Here is a 14098-nt window from a genome sequence, read left to right as displayed (position 1 = left end):
AAAGAAGACCAAAATAGTTATATAAAACGAGTGGTGATGAAGGGAGCAAGCATTATTCCCGAAGTTAGTTTTAGGGTTATTTCAAATAGAAGTAATATGATACCAGGACTGTCACTCATCTGACAGCAGATTGGCTCAGTTATTAAGGTTTCTGCCTCATAACTACAGGATTCAAAGTTCACGACAGACCTCTGGTTAGCATCTCTGCAGAGTCTGCATATTCTCCTTTCAACTTTATCGTTTTTTTTTTCCCCAAGGTATTCCAACTTTTTCCCACCTTCAGAAACTGACTGGTTAATTAGTTACTAAAAAACTGTTTTTACCGCTGACTTGTTGTTTATGTCATGTCACTTGTCTAGTTAACAAGTAAAGTGCATTTTAATAAAATCAGTTTGAGCATGTAACAAAAGTACTTTGGTAAAGAAAATAAAAATGGCTCAGAATCTGCACCAGAAAAAGAACAGAGAGTTATGAGACTCAGAATTTGTGCCCTACAGGAGTGGAAGGTAAAGGAGAGTATGCCCAAGCCTGTTGTAGGCCTCATTCCTGGAAATAAGGAAGGAGAGAAGCATTTTGGGAGTAAAATCATGTTCATGTACTATGATAAAAGTTTTACATGTAGAAGAGGTTAAGCAAGCTGTATGCATGAGAAGTGACTACTATACCATAAAGATGTCAATAAAAAGAAGAGCTTTCCAGTAGAATATTAATACAAATCAGAAGTTAAGCAGAGGGATCATGGTGTGTCAGTGCCAGAGACTGAAATGTTGTAAATTAAGGACACTGTGAATTTGTAGTATTTTAGTGGTACTGTAGTAGGGGACAGAGGTAGATTATGTGTCCCTTGTAATATGGAATGAGTCACTGTGATGTTTATACTAAAGTGTATGATTTGAGTCTGTACAATGGGACTTAGATTTATTCTAATGCCATAGATGTGTTTGGTTGTTCTTGTAGCATACACTTGTTAAATGTCCATTTTTGTTTCTTTTTCATAGGGTTGTGTAAATATTCTCCAGCTGACCTCTGTGGGTGAAACACTAAGGTACGTATATATTTATATATATATTACTTATTACAGAATGATTTATTTTTGCTGATAATGAAGATTGTACAGTGTTTTTTTCATAGTTTGTAGCAAAAAGATAATGTTACAGCTGCAATAGAGAAAAATGCAATTTCAAAAACTGAGCTGATGAATCTTTTAAACATCACCACTCAAATTATTCATACCTTGATAATTTCTCCCGTGCAGCAGTCAAAGCCAGCTGCAATTGTCCACCTTCCCCAGCAATAGCTAACACTCCCACCTGCTGTTTGTGCCTCCCACCACTGTGCATGCTGAGAATGGATAGTAACTGCCTGTATCAGAAGTGTTCGCTTCACAAGAAATGTCAGCAGTGTCCTTGCTGTTCTGTAGTACTATTTCACAGTAAAGAAGTGTAAATACAGTAAACCTAATCTGACAAAGCTGTTAGGAGTAGAGACACAAGAGTTTAGACATTGGACAAGAAAGAAATAATACCATATTAAATCTTAAATTGTGAAGCAAATGTAACACAGCCTTGAAGTTGGGTATAACCCCTTACTATATACAGCACTGCTATACAGATTTCAATGAAAACGTATGAGCATTTAAATTTTGTTTTCTTGATGAGGATGGTGGTCACCTGATGTTTTTCTTGGAATTGTAAACTACTGTCACAATATTGTGAAAGAATGAACCCACACTACCTAAATTAATATATAGGTTACTTAGTGCCGCTTTTGTGTTAGGACATGAATAAACAAGTCTTTGTGAGTTCTGTTCAAGCAGCTTTTTTTCATACAAATACATCACTATACAGGCTTACTGACTATAACTTAAGTAACATATACAAACTAACAACTACGATCATGCATGCTTACTCTCTGGCTGCTACTACAAAATGGCACTAGGGATTACACGTGTCTGGAATTTATACATGCCCGTACAGCCTCGCACGCTTCTTAACGATAAAGCACGCACACTTTTCACTCTGATCTACAGCCTCCCTCTTTGAGAAATAGATCATGCAATTTGTCATGAGATTATCTGGTGTGCAGAAATCACAGGTAATCTATAAACATGCACTATACAATACTAAGTACACATGTATATACAATCACGTCCACATTGCTGTGTATTTCACACTAGGCATAGATACTTGTCCATATTGTGTGACATAAAACTGGGAATTAGAATTAGCAACTGGGACAGTTTCCGCAAAATGGTTGGAGTGCGGAATGTCTAAATCATTTTCTGGAACAGAATCAGACTTGCACACATTCTGTTCTAGAAACAGTGTCTGACTCATTCTTTAACTTAGAGTTTGCATCACAGATACAATGTTGTGACTGCAATGATGATGATTCTGATACAGGAAGAAGATGGCTGCGATTCCTTCTATACTTCACACCCTCAGAATCCACCAAATAGGATATTGGCTTGCCATAAATGCCTGTAGTCTGTCCTATTCAGTCAAAATCTTTTGTCTGGATTCGTACCGTCTCAACTTCCCTCAATGGACGAAATAATCTGCTCGATCTGTTGTAACTAGATTTCTAGATAGTATGCTTCTTAAACAATTGAGCCTTGATAGTTTTATTGTTCTTAGGTTTAGGCTATAACAAACTTGAAGAAATAGGTAGCATAGTTCTAGTTTGCCTGGAAAGTAGTCTTTTAGCAGGTGAAATCCAAAAATAGCTGAAAAAGGCAACACCAAAGCAGATAATCCTATAAAAAGAACTTTTAATCCAATTGATTATAAAGACAGTGAGCGCTTTCACGTTATCACAACGTTTCATCAGACTTTAAGTAAAAACCAATAACTGACAACCATAAATAGTGAATTCAAACCCTTCTGGCCTATGTTTAAACAGAAACAACTATGACATCATGTTAAAATTTAAAATTTAAAAAGACATGCTTTATGAACAACATTCTTCGAAATATATACATATATAAAGCATGCATCATACTTTTAAGACACACGTGCATTCAATGTATAAATATTAATGTAATACATATATTTATAAATGTCATAAAAAATACATACATTTTTATATTTAAATAAAATTAAAAAAAATATATATATATAGTGTAGTTCATTCTATCAACTAACAAAAACAATATGTACGTATGCATATGTCTAAAAATCATTCACATAAAGCTGTGAAAATTAAAATTCTTTTTAAAGCGACTAATGTGCATGTGGTCTGGCTGATAAAAAAGATTTTAATGTCATCTTATCATTCAGTCCACTCATTTTATGTGCTTGCAAGCGTATTATCCATCTACTTTCTCTGTGTTGCCTTTTTCAGCTATTTTTGGATTTTTCTATGTTTATTCTGAAAGGCACTTTATCCAGGACTGATTGAGTGTTTTTCTTTTCTTTTAGCAGGTGAGCCAAGAATATCATCACAGGGTGTGTTTCTGAGATTAAGCAAATTCAAGAATACATCGGTATTGTCACGCTTTGACTTTTCAAGTAACTGCTTTGCAATCTGTACTGCACATTCAGCTAGACCATTGGATTGAGGATATTCAGGACTACTAGTTATATGTACAAAGTCCCATTCTTTTGCAAATTTCTGAAACAACTGGCTAGTGAATTGACTACCATTGTCAGAAAAAGTATGTGTGGACTACCATGAAAAATGATGTTTCAACTTAGTAATAACAGTAGTTGAGGTTAAGTTTGGTAGTAGAGGTTAAGTTTGGTAGTAGATCAATCTCAAACTAATTCGAATAAGAGTCTACTAAAAACCAAGTAGTGTTGATTGTTCCACTCATATCAGTTGCTACAGTAGACCAAGGTAGTTCAGGAATTGGAATTAGCTGAAAGGGTTCTCTTTGCAAATGTGGTCTAGTACTGTTGCATACTGAACAAGAAGAAAGAACTCTATCAATGTCTTTTAATAATGAAGGCCAAAATACCAATTCTCTTGCTCATCTCTTAGTGGATGTGGATCCTAGGTGACTAAAATCTGAATATATTCTTGTTGTAAGGAAGCAGGAACAACAATTTTAGGACCTTTGAAAATAATACCATCTTCCATCAACAAGTCATCTCTGTAAGGAAAATACACTTGCACCTCAGGTGATACACTAGATTGCTTTGATGGCCATCCGGCATTAATGTAGTGATTGAGCTTCTGTGAAATTGGATCAGTCTGAGTGTGATCTCTTAACTCATCTAGTCTAGTGGTGGAAAAAGTACATACTGACATCACATCAAAGTCGTAAGCCTCCGCATCAAGCTGTTCTGTTGTATTTCTAGGCAATCAGGATAAGGTATCAGCCAGACAGAGCAATTTGCCTTCAGTGCAGACCAAGTTGAAAGTGTACTTTTGTAATTTGAGCATCATTCTTTGTAATCTCGCTGGAGCAGACTGCAAAGGCTTCTTTAGAATAGCAACTAGAGGTTGATTATCAGTTTCAATATGAATAGTTCGACCATAAATATAATCATAAAACTTGGAACATGCAAATACTAAAGCCAAAAACTCTTTTTCAATCTGAGCATACTGCATCTCAGTTTGGGTTAATGTTCTAGATGCATAGGCTACTGGTCTGCCCTCTTGAAGTATAACTGTACCTAGGCCGAAATTTGAAGCATCACAGGAAAGAATAACTGGTTTGTTGACATCATAGTACCTTAACATAGGTGGGGTGTTAATTTTCTGCTTAAGGTATTCAAATGCCTTCTGATGATGTTCCAACCATGACCATTCAACATTTTTGCATGTTAGCTGTCTTAAAGGTGTTGTCAACTCACTGAAGTCTGGTATAAATTTTTCTAAATAGTTGACCATGCCCAAGAAACACTGTAAATCTTGTACATTGTCTGACACTGACATCTGTAGAATAGCTGCTTGCTTTGTCGGGTTAGGTCTCAAGACTGTACTCATAAACAAATGTCCTATGTATGTAACTTCTGAAAGTCTGAATTTGCACTTCAGAGGATTGAGCTTTAAGTTCCCTTCACGTGCTCTGTCTAGAACTTTCTTGAGGTTTGTGTTATACTCTGCTTCACCATTGCCTCCAAGTAATAGATCATGTACTATTATGGCACAAGGATAACCTGAAAAAATTTGTTCCACTGCATGCTGAAAAACTTCCCTTGCAGAATTTATTCCAGATGGCATCCTTAGGAATCTGTATCTGCCAAATGGAGTACCAAAAGTAGTTAGAAATGAGGATTTGCAGTCAAGCAACACTTGCCAAAATGAACCCCTTGCATCCAAAACAGAAAATACAGTGGCATTTGGTATTAGAACTGCAACTTTTTCAACTGTACGCATTGGATGATACGGTCTCTTTAATGCTTTGTTCAAATCTCTAGGGTCAATGCATATTCCAATTTCATCTGAGTCTTTTTTGTGAGCGGCTACCATGGACGACAACCATTCAGTAGGTTTTGTGACTGGACAAATCACACCTTGCTGTACCATTTTATCCATCTGGGCTTTAACTTTATCTTGCATAGCTATCGGAACTGTTCTTGCTGGTCTGACTACTGGAGTGATCTCTGCGTCTGACTTCATGAAATATACAACTGGAAGCTTGCCCAATTTGTCACTGAAAACATCAGCATACTCTGAGAAAATGGCTTTGGAGAAATTGGAAGTCAGAACTGCACTCACATGATGAACTTCTTTAGCAAAAGAAAGCAGATTAATTTTTAAACTATCTTTGAGACCCAATAAAGATTTCACTGGTCTTTGGACTACATAGAATAACAAGTTGTAACAGTTCTCAGCCAGATAACATGAAAGCATCACTGAACCTTCAGTTTGAATTTCTTCACCTCCATAAGCAACAAGTCTTGCACTGCTGGTTGCATTGCGTTGTTTGTTAGTTCTCACTCTTGCAAATGTGTCTGCTGATATAACATTACACTTTGACCCAGTGTCCACCTTGAGCTCTGTTGATCTGGACATTACAAAACACTTCACTTCTTGTTAATAAGTTTACTGCATCATCTCTTTCACCAATCACTGCTATACCATCTACATGGAAAGTTGACTGTTTCGGCTCTACTTGAGCAACTTGCTTCTTTGTGTGACCTTTCTTTATAACTGTGTGAGGCTTACTTGATTTGCAAAACTTTTGATAATGATTTCATTTTTGCCGATCAAATGTTAAGCACTTCTCTCTTTTAGTCTCATGATTTGCACCACAATTGCTACAGTTAACAATAAAACTACATTTGTGTTTTGCTGATTCATGTTTATGTTGCACTGAGCTGGTGTTGGAGCTCACACTTTTCCTGGAACTTTCTAGAAAACCCCATGGCTTCTTTGGAAATCCTGTAGCTGCCACGTACTTAGGCCTGTTCTTATTTGCCACATGTTGCATACTATCTATGTTTCCTCTTGAACCAACTGAAACCATGCTCTTGTCACTTACAAACATACTTGTATGTCTTTCTGTCACCTCATGGATTTGATAAATCTAGATCATTGTCACGAAGTAAAATCTTTCTCACAGCAGCACTATCAGTACCACATACAAGCTTGTCCTTTATCAACTCATCTTTTAGATCACCAAACCAACCCATTTTAGCTCTGTTTCTCAAGTGAGTTATATAAGCTGCAAATGTTTTCCTAGTTTCTGATTTCTTGTGTAAAACAAATACCTCTCTAATGTAATATTCATCTGGGGGTTGCACATTTTTCTGAATTTGCACTTCAAACACTCAGGGTCTTTCTTTGATTAGCTTGTACAATAATATGGTGGTCTGCACCATCTCCTTCATACACTGCAGGTGCATACACAAATGAATGCTCTCTTTCTATGGCCTCAGACCCTGCTAGGTTTAGCAAAATGAATGCCCTGGTGCATACATCTCTATCAGCATAAGCTGCTTTTATGAAAATATCGTACTCTTGCTCAAATATTCTCCAGTTCTCTGCAATATTTTGATCAAGCACAAGAGGTAGGGGTTTTTGAAATCCATCTGCCATATTAACACGTACCAGTGAAGGGTCTTGCAAATAAGCATGAATATACACATTTGCACATATGCATAAGTTTCTGGCATACATAGTACTTGTCCAATGCCTTCGTGCTCTGAACTTTTACTTTCGTTGGACATATCAGATTTATGAGAATGAACAAACACGTAGTACTTTTGAATAACTGGACTTTGCAAAAATAAACTTCTCAAGCTTTTCGATACTTTGCTGAACTTTACAAAATAAACTTATTGGACTTTTCAATACTTTCGGAATTTTATTGGTAAAGGCAGAAATGCTAAAGTAATACACCATCACTTGCTATACTTTTGGAATCTTATTGGTAATGGCAGAAATGCTAAAGTTATTTATTTATCACCATCACGTGTTATACTCTCGGAATTCTATCGATAGAGGCAGAAATGCTACAGTCTTGCACCATCACTTGTTAAAGTCATCACTTTAAGAAACATTCGAGAACTGTACGATGGAACTGATTAATTCACAAGCACTGTAATACTCTTGTCATGTTGTCTTTTACAAGAAACACCTCTTATCAGTGTAAGAAGCAGTAAGCAATTGCACAATATGAATAAATCGAACATCCGTTGCCCAAAACTCAATAACTTTCAAAGTAATTGCGCTTTCCGAATAACTGCATACAGCACACTGAAATGTCCCCAAAATGACAGTACCTTGCTAGACAACTCTTTTTTACAGTACAAGAAGCATTCTGTAATGGAGGCACTTTGCAAATAGACACACCCAGCACAATAACTTTTTGAAATAGCTATAGTTTGACTGGATTACACAAAATAGTTGCACTTTGCACACCATGAGCTCTTTGAAATACACACACAATAATAAGCACACACTGTAAGCACTTTTACATACTCTGACACACTTCGAATAGCTTTAGTTACACCCTTGATACAATATGAAGTTGCAGTTATGCTCAAACACAGCACTTTGCCAAAACACATAGTCACCTTGCTTTATTTTTGCTTAACATGCCCTTTTCTTTTCTTATTATATTTGTTTTGCTTGTTTAAGCCCTTATTCATGCCCAATGTATTTCTCTTGTGTTCATTTTACTCTAAACATACCCAACTTTGCCCTAAGCACACTCATTTTGCTTTAAACATACTCGTTTTTTGGTTTACTGTTAATCGTTTCATCAAATTTTATCTTAAAAATTTTCTTTAATTAACAAACGTTTCTGTACTTTCTGCTTGCCTGATAATGTGGCTTGTGCCCTTGTAATGCCTCTTTTTTCGTCTTTCGCATTAAGTAAATAATTCTCGTTAGTTCCCATTACCTTTGATTCTTTCTGGTTACGTTTATGCTCTTTTCTCTCGGTTTTACCTTCGCTGTCGTCTTTACATCTCATGGCTCTGAATATTCTTCTCTCTTCCATCCCGGTTCTGGCACCATGTCACTTTCATGTTAGGACATGAATAAATGAGTCTTCGTGGGTTCTGTTCAAGCAGCTTTATTTCATACAAACACATCACTACAGAGGCTTACTGACTATAATTTAAGTAACTTATATACAAACTAACAACTGCTATCATGCATACTTATTCTCTGGCTGCTTCTACAAAACGGCACTAGGGATTGCACGTGTCTGGAATTTATATGTGCGTGCACAGCATCGCATGCTTCTTAAAGATAAAGCACACACACTTTACACTCTGATGTACACTTAGATTTTGATGCTGAATGCATCAATATGACTTTCTTACTTTCTAGAAAGATGAGCCATCATGTATGTCTTACAGGTGGAATACCTTACATTGAAAGTCAATGTATGTGATTATGAGTATATTAAAATTAATCAAGCAGAACTATACAAAACCACAAAATGTCACAATTCCATTCATCAAAACGCCACTCTTCAAAGTTCTGAGACTGGTTTTGACATGGGCATTGAAGGGACGAATATTCCAAACTCTACCCTTGAAATACTCGCACAAGTCTAGGACAGGCTTTAACACTGGGGGGGGGGGGGCATGTCTGATACATTATATTAGATTAGATGTGCTTGACCATTTATTCATTGATCACATGTGCTATGACCACTGTGAAACTGACCAAATACATGTAAAATCACAATGTAAGTCAAAAGCTGCTTGTTGTTCTTCTAAAGAAGCTATTTATTGATTGATTGATTTTGCTAACCCAGAATGTTTTACAGGTGTGTTTAAATCATTGATAAGTACCTACTTTGGTATCATTTTGTGGACATGATCAAAGAGAAAAACTGAGTATACTATGAAACAAAAAAAAAAATCAAACGAACATTATTTTCATTTTTTTCTGATAATTTTATTTTTTCCCAAAATCACTAGTAACTTGAACATAAGGACTATAACTGAAAATGAAATTAATTGTTAAACAAGATTTTTTAGAAAGTAAGCAGTACACTGCAGCATTTTTTAATCAGTGGTTTGGTTCTTACATTTGTGAACCAGGTTTAACTGTTAGGAGACTTTTGAATAGCCCCAGTGGGGATTCTTAAGTTGTTAGTAGTCTGCACTGAAATATTGAAAGTTTTAAGTTTTGTGCTGTGAAACAAACCATAATTGACCCATTAGCACAATATTTGCTTACCATTTCATTATACTTCCAGTCTGTTGTACATCAGTCCATTCGGCCTATGCAGGGGAGGGTGGTTTAAGGCATAACGTACCATTTAACTTGTACTGAAGCAGCAGTGTGAATCTCAAGGCTGAGCCTACGTCTATGCTTGTGTTGTTTGTGTCAGGCACAGAGACTCCATTTCATGCATGTCCGATTGTTCATGCATCCATCTGGAAAAGTGTGAGTGTGAAACTAACGGATGTAACATCCAGGACCCTCCTTGATGGGTCCATTGGTTGAGTTTATCAGCATTTTGAGTTGATCAGCATTTGGCATAAATGTCTTTGCTTGGACACAGGAGCATGCCCAAGGTGATGCCCATCATGATGTTGCTGACCGACTACATATCAGTGTTTACCACACCCGTCATTTTTGTTGTGCTTTTCAGAATGTTTATTATCACATGAGAGACGTGAGAGATTCATTCAAAGTCCCTTTTGGTGAACTTGGAGTTTTGGCTGTGATTCTGCTTGGAGAATTAGAAGGGGCTGTTGCCACCTGGGATAGGTTCATTTGGTCTGTTTGGATCTGCTCTTATCCTTTGCTTCCACACACACACCACCGCCAACTCCTATGGATGTGTGTGTGGGGGTAGGGTTCATTCTCGGTATTCATGTCATCCTTCCCTTAGTTAATCTGCCCAATTCTTTGTCTGCAGAGCTTGATTATATAGATGGGACTCCTGAACTATCAGGTTAGGGATCCAGTGTACCTAGGGCACAGGAGTCTATCTCCTAAAGCCTGTCCCGCAGTCCATCTGAAATGATCAGCATGTGGTGATGAGGAGTAAAAGGACGAGGGTATAATAGGGCCCAAGAACCAGGCATAAGAGATTGAGTGTTTGCCTCAGTGCAGTCTGGAGATGCAGGTATGGGACTTCCTCTATAAAGATTGCTGTTAGATGCCAGTGTCCAGGCCAGTGCTTTCTCCTGTCATGTGCTGCCATGTTCAACTTGACTCCCTTCACTTGCCAATCACATATCCATGCTACAGTGAGGACTAGTGCAGTATAAACTCCGGAGTCATGGGAGCTCAGGGTTTCTTCCAGTGTTGGTTCCCTACTGAAGTCAAGCATTGGAGTTTTCATTTCTGAGATGGCTGAAGCATTAGAGTCACTGGAACTCCTCTGGCTTCTTGTGGGGTGGTGCCCTATTTAAAGAGGAAAAGTTAGATTTGGACTGTTGCTTGTATATGGCATGGGGCTGGCCTGGGTTAGTGTCCTTCTCTGAGCATCAAGATCATCAGGCAAGTCTGGAAGTGCTCTGACTTTGCTGCTGCCAGCAGACTGATACCTGCTGCTGCTCTCTGGCAGATTAAAGTGAGATTTTTGTCTTCCAACCCTGAGGCTGACCTCTCAGTGGTCATGTTTGGGACTCTGTATTCCATGAGCCTTTAAACAGCCGAAGCACAACTGGTGAACAAGGTGGTGTGAGAGAAAGAGAGAGAGATGGACAGACATACGCACACACACACACACACACACACACACACACACACACACACACACACACACAATTATCATTAAGGTACATTCTTCAGCAGTGTTTGGACTTGGAGCCCTTGGATGTGCAGCTTACCTGTCCAGATTCCCATGTTTCCTAATGAGATGAGTCATGGCCATTCTAAAGATCCTCCCTTAGTATGTGATCAGACATGCTCATGCCTTCAACCTGGACAGTGCCAAGATAGCACTGCCACACCTCTTTGTGTGTTTATTATTGTGGTGGATGCTTTGACTAGGGCAGTGGATGCAGATATGTACTTGGGCTGGTCAGTCTGGCTACATCCATCCACCTTGAGGAATGAGTTAACAGCTTTCTGCTGGATTCTAAGTTTGACAGTAGTTGCTTCTTCTGGATGGGCATCTAGTCCACTTTTACTTGATGCTTTCTTGGTTACTAGGTAGTTGTCTGACATGTCCTGGAGTCTACTGCTCTGATGATTTTATTCTTACTCATTTAGGGGAAAGAAAACTTTCCCCACTGGCACCCTAAGCACAGGTCCAAGCATCCTTCCATGGTCCGTGTAGATCATTGTGTATATTGTACGTAGTCAGCCACTGTAGCTAGATAGCACATGCATATAAGTTACTGAGCACTTGCAAGATTGGTGCCATTTTGTATAGTCAGTCAGAGTGAATGCAGGCATGACATGAGATGCACATTTGAGTGTGTTTGAAGTAATGAGTCAGATGTAATGTGATCCTATTTCGCCTACATTCTCTACAGATGGGTTCGGAGCCGATCCTCGGCTCCGACTTGGCCGCTATACAATAGAACGCAGTCTCTTATTGGCTGAGTTACCTCGTATCCCAGGATGCACCACTACTGCTTCCCCAGATCTCGTTTGCCGCTTCTCAAGCATAGACGTGGTCTTGGACTTGGCTGAGCTAAGTGCCTCTTAGTCAGATTTTTTCTGTCTAGTTTTTTTGTTAAAACTTACCCAAAAGCTGTTTTAACAGCTACTTATTGTTGTGTGACTGTGTATTTGATATTTTTTGTGGTAAAATTGTGTTTTTTGTGGTACTTAAGCAGTCCCGTTTAAGTTAGAGGGGCCTGGCCCTATCCTAGGCATTTCAGTTAGAGTCTAGGCTGTCTTTGTGTAGTTTTTTGGTAGTCAGTGTGTTTGTAGTTAGATATAGCCATGTCGAAGGAACATAGACCACCAGGGTTTAAAAGATGTTCAAAATGTAGTTATAAAATGTCCATTACAGACGACCATTCTTTGTGTGTCTACTGTCTGGGCCCGAAGCACCTCCAAGAATCCTGTAGCGTTTCCCACGCTTTTTCCTCTCGTGTCCTCCAAGAGAGGAAAAATAAGTTAATTTTGAAAGGGCTTATTACCCCTTCCTTTGAGGAAGCCCTATCTTCTTCTTCTTCACCTTCGAGGAAGAAAAAGTCTTCGGCTCCGACCAGCCCGTCGGATCCGGCAGCTAAAAAGTCGCGGCAGGCTTCTCCGTCGGCTCCACGGACTTCGGAGCCGAGGGCGGAACGGTCTGCCTCGATGTCTCCAGCCTCGACTCCTCTGGCTTCGGAGTCGAGAGCTCGGGCGTCGAGAGGCGAGTCATCTCCATCGGCTCCACTGCCTTCGGAGCCGATGGGGGTTGCCCGCTCAGACTCTTCCCCTTCGGTGCCGAAGTCCACATCGGCTCAGAGGGAAATTGGAGTGGTAGTGGAATCTCCCTCGGCGCCGATACTTCTCGAACCCATACGGAGCCGGTCCCCCAGACTTTCGGAGCCGGCGGAGAAGTCGACTCGGACCCGGTCGGTCTCTTCTCGGTCATCAAGGATGTCCGATTCGGATTTAGACAGGGTGCTTCAAAGGCTTTTTCAGTCTCCGGTCTTTGCAAAGTTGATCTCGGCTCCAGCCTAGTCGGCTCCGGAGCTGATTTCCCATCCTGTTATCTCGGTTCCTCCTCCAACAGCTTCGGTGCCATTGGAGTCCGTGTTGGTGGAGCCGGTGGAGGTTGTCGGGTCGGCTCCGACCCTAACTCCAACCCCGTCCTTTGGGTCGGGGTTCGGTACGCGGACCTCCTCTGTCAGCCCCGGGGGGGACGCTTCGGGACCGATCCTTTCGGTTCCGAGCCTCCCTCTCGGTGCGTCGGCTGCGGGGGTTCCGACTGCTGTTGTGGCCTCGGGGGTTGAACCATCCCAGGACTCTGGGGGTCCCGCCTTCGAGGCCATGAGGAGTGCCTTGGCCAAATCCTCTGTGGCCACTTCTACCATCTCACCACCACCTTCCCTTGGCATGGAGACTGGCGCCTTTGCAATCCCCCTGTCTCATGACAGCGAAGCCCCTGGGCCTGAGGTCACCCCCATTGGGGGTTCCCTTCTTCCTGGAGGTCCCTCCGAAACGCTTTCGGAGGAACCTCCGAGGAAGAAACAGTGTAAGAGGAAACACGTCGACTCCCCTGATGAGTCTCTCACCTCAGATACCGACCTCAATGATGCGGAAGGGTCCCCCAAGTCGTCCTCGGATGATGTGTCCTTTGCGGACATCTTGGAGATCCTTAAGCAACGAGGCGACTGGCAGTCCAAACCCCCTTCTGCTGAGGAGTCGGTTTTCCTCAAGGCCTTCAGGGCTCAGCCCTTCGATGAGCTTCTGGATTTGATCTCTCGAAGGGCGTGGGAACACCCGGATTCTGTTGAACCGGTGCCAGCTCGCCCCAATAAATTCCTTTCGGCTCCCCCGGATAAGGACTTTCTCTTGAATGTGGCAGAGGTTTCAATGTCCGTCCATCCTCCTAATAAGGAGTCTAGGAGCATGGATTGGTACGGGAAGTGTACCCTTTCTTCAGCGACCTTTACATTAAGGTCTCTGAACTACTTGATGCATTTCACGAGACTGCAGAGGGATCTGGTCAAGGAGCTTTCGGATACCCTCTCTGGTAACTTACCTGAGCAGTTGGCCCAGACGGTTAACTCCCAGTTGGCTACCCTGTCCTCGTTATCCAACTCATCCATGAGGCTCATTT

The 14098-nt window shown here is 40.4% G+C and overlaps 1 protein-coding gene across 1 annotated transcript in view; it reads left to right on the top strand.

The window, feature by feature from the left end:
* Window positions 1-14098, top strand: part of LOC122803568 (WD repeat-containing protein 49-like) — a 1120011-nt gene that overhangs the window by 312159 nt on the left and 793754 nt on the right. The window contains exon 10 of the mRNA XM_044073240.1: window positions 999-1045. Within this exon, the coding sequence (XP_043929175.1) occupies window positions 999-1045 (47 nt within the window). The remainder of the gene's footprint in view (window positions 1-998; window positions 1046-14098) is intronic.

The sequence above is a fragment of the Protopterus annectens genome, chromosome 5.part1 (genome assembly GCF_019279795.1).
Source record: "Protopterus annectens isolate FY-2018-M chromosome 5.part1, PAN1.0, whole genome shotgun sequence".
Taxonomy (NCBI): domain Eukaryota; kingdom Metazoa; phylum Chordata; order Ceratodontiformes; family Protopteridae; genus Protopterus; species Protopterus annectens.
This window is presented reverse-complemented; position numbering and strand designations above follow the sequence as displayed.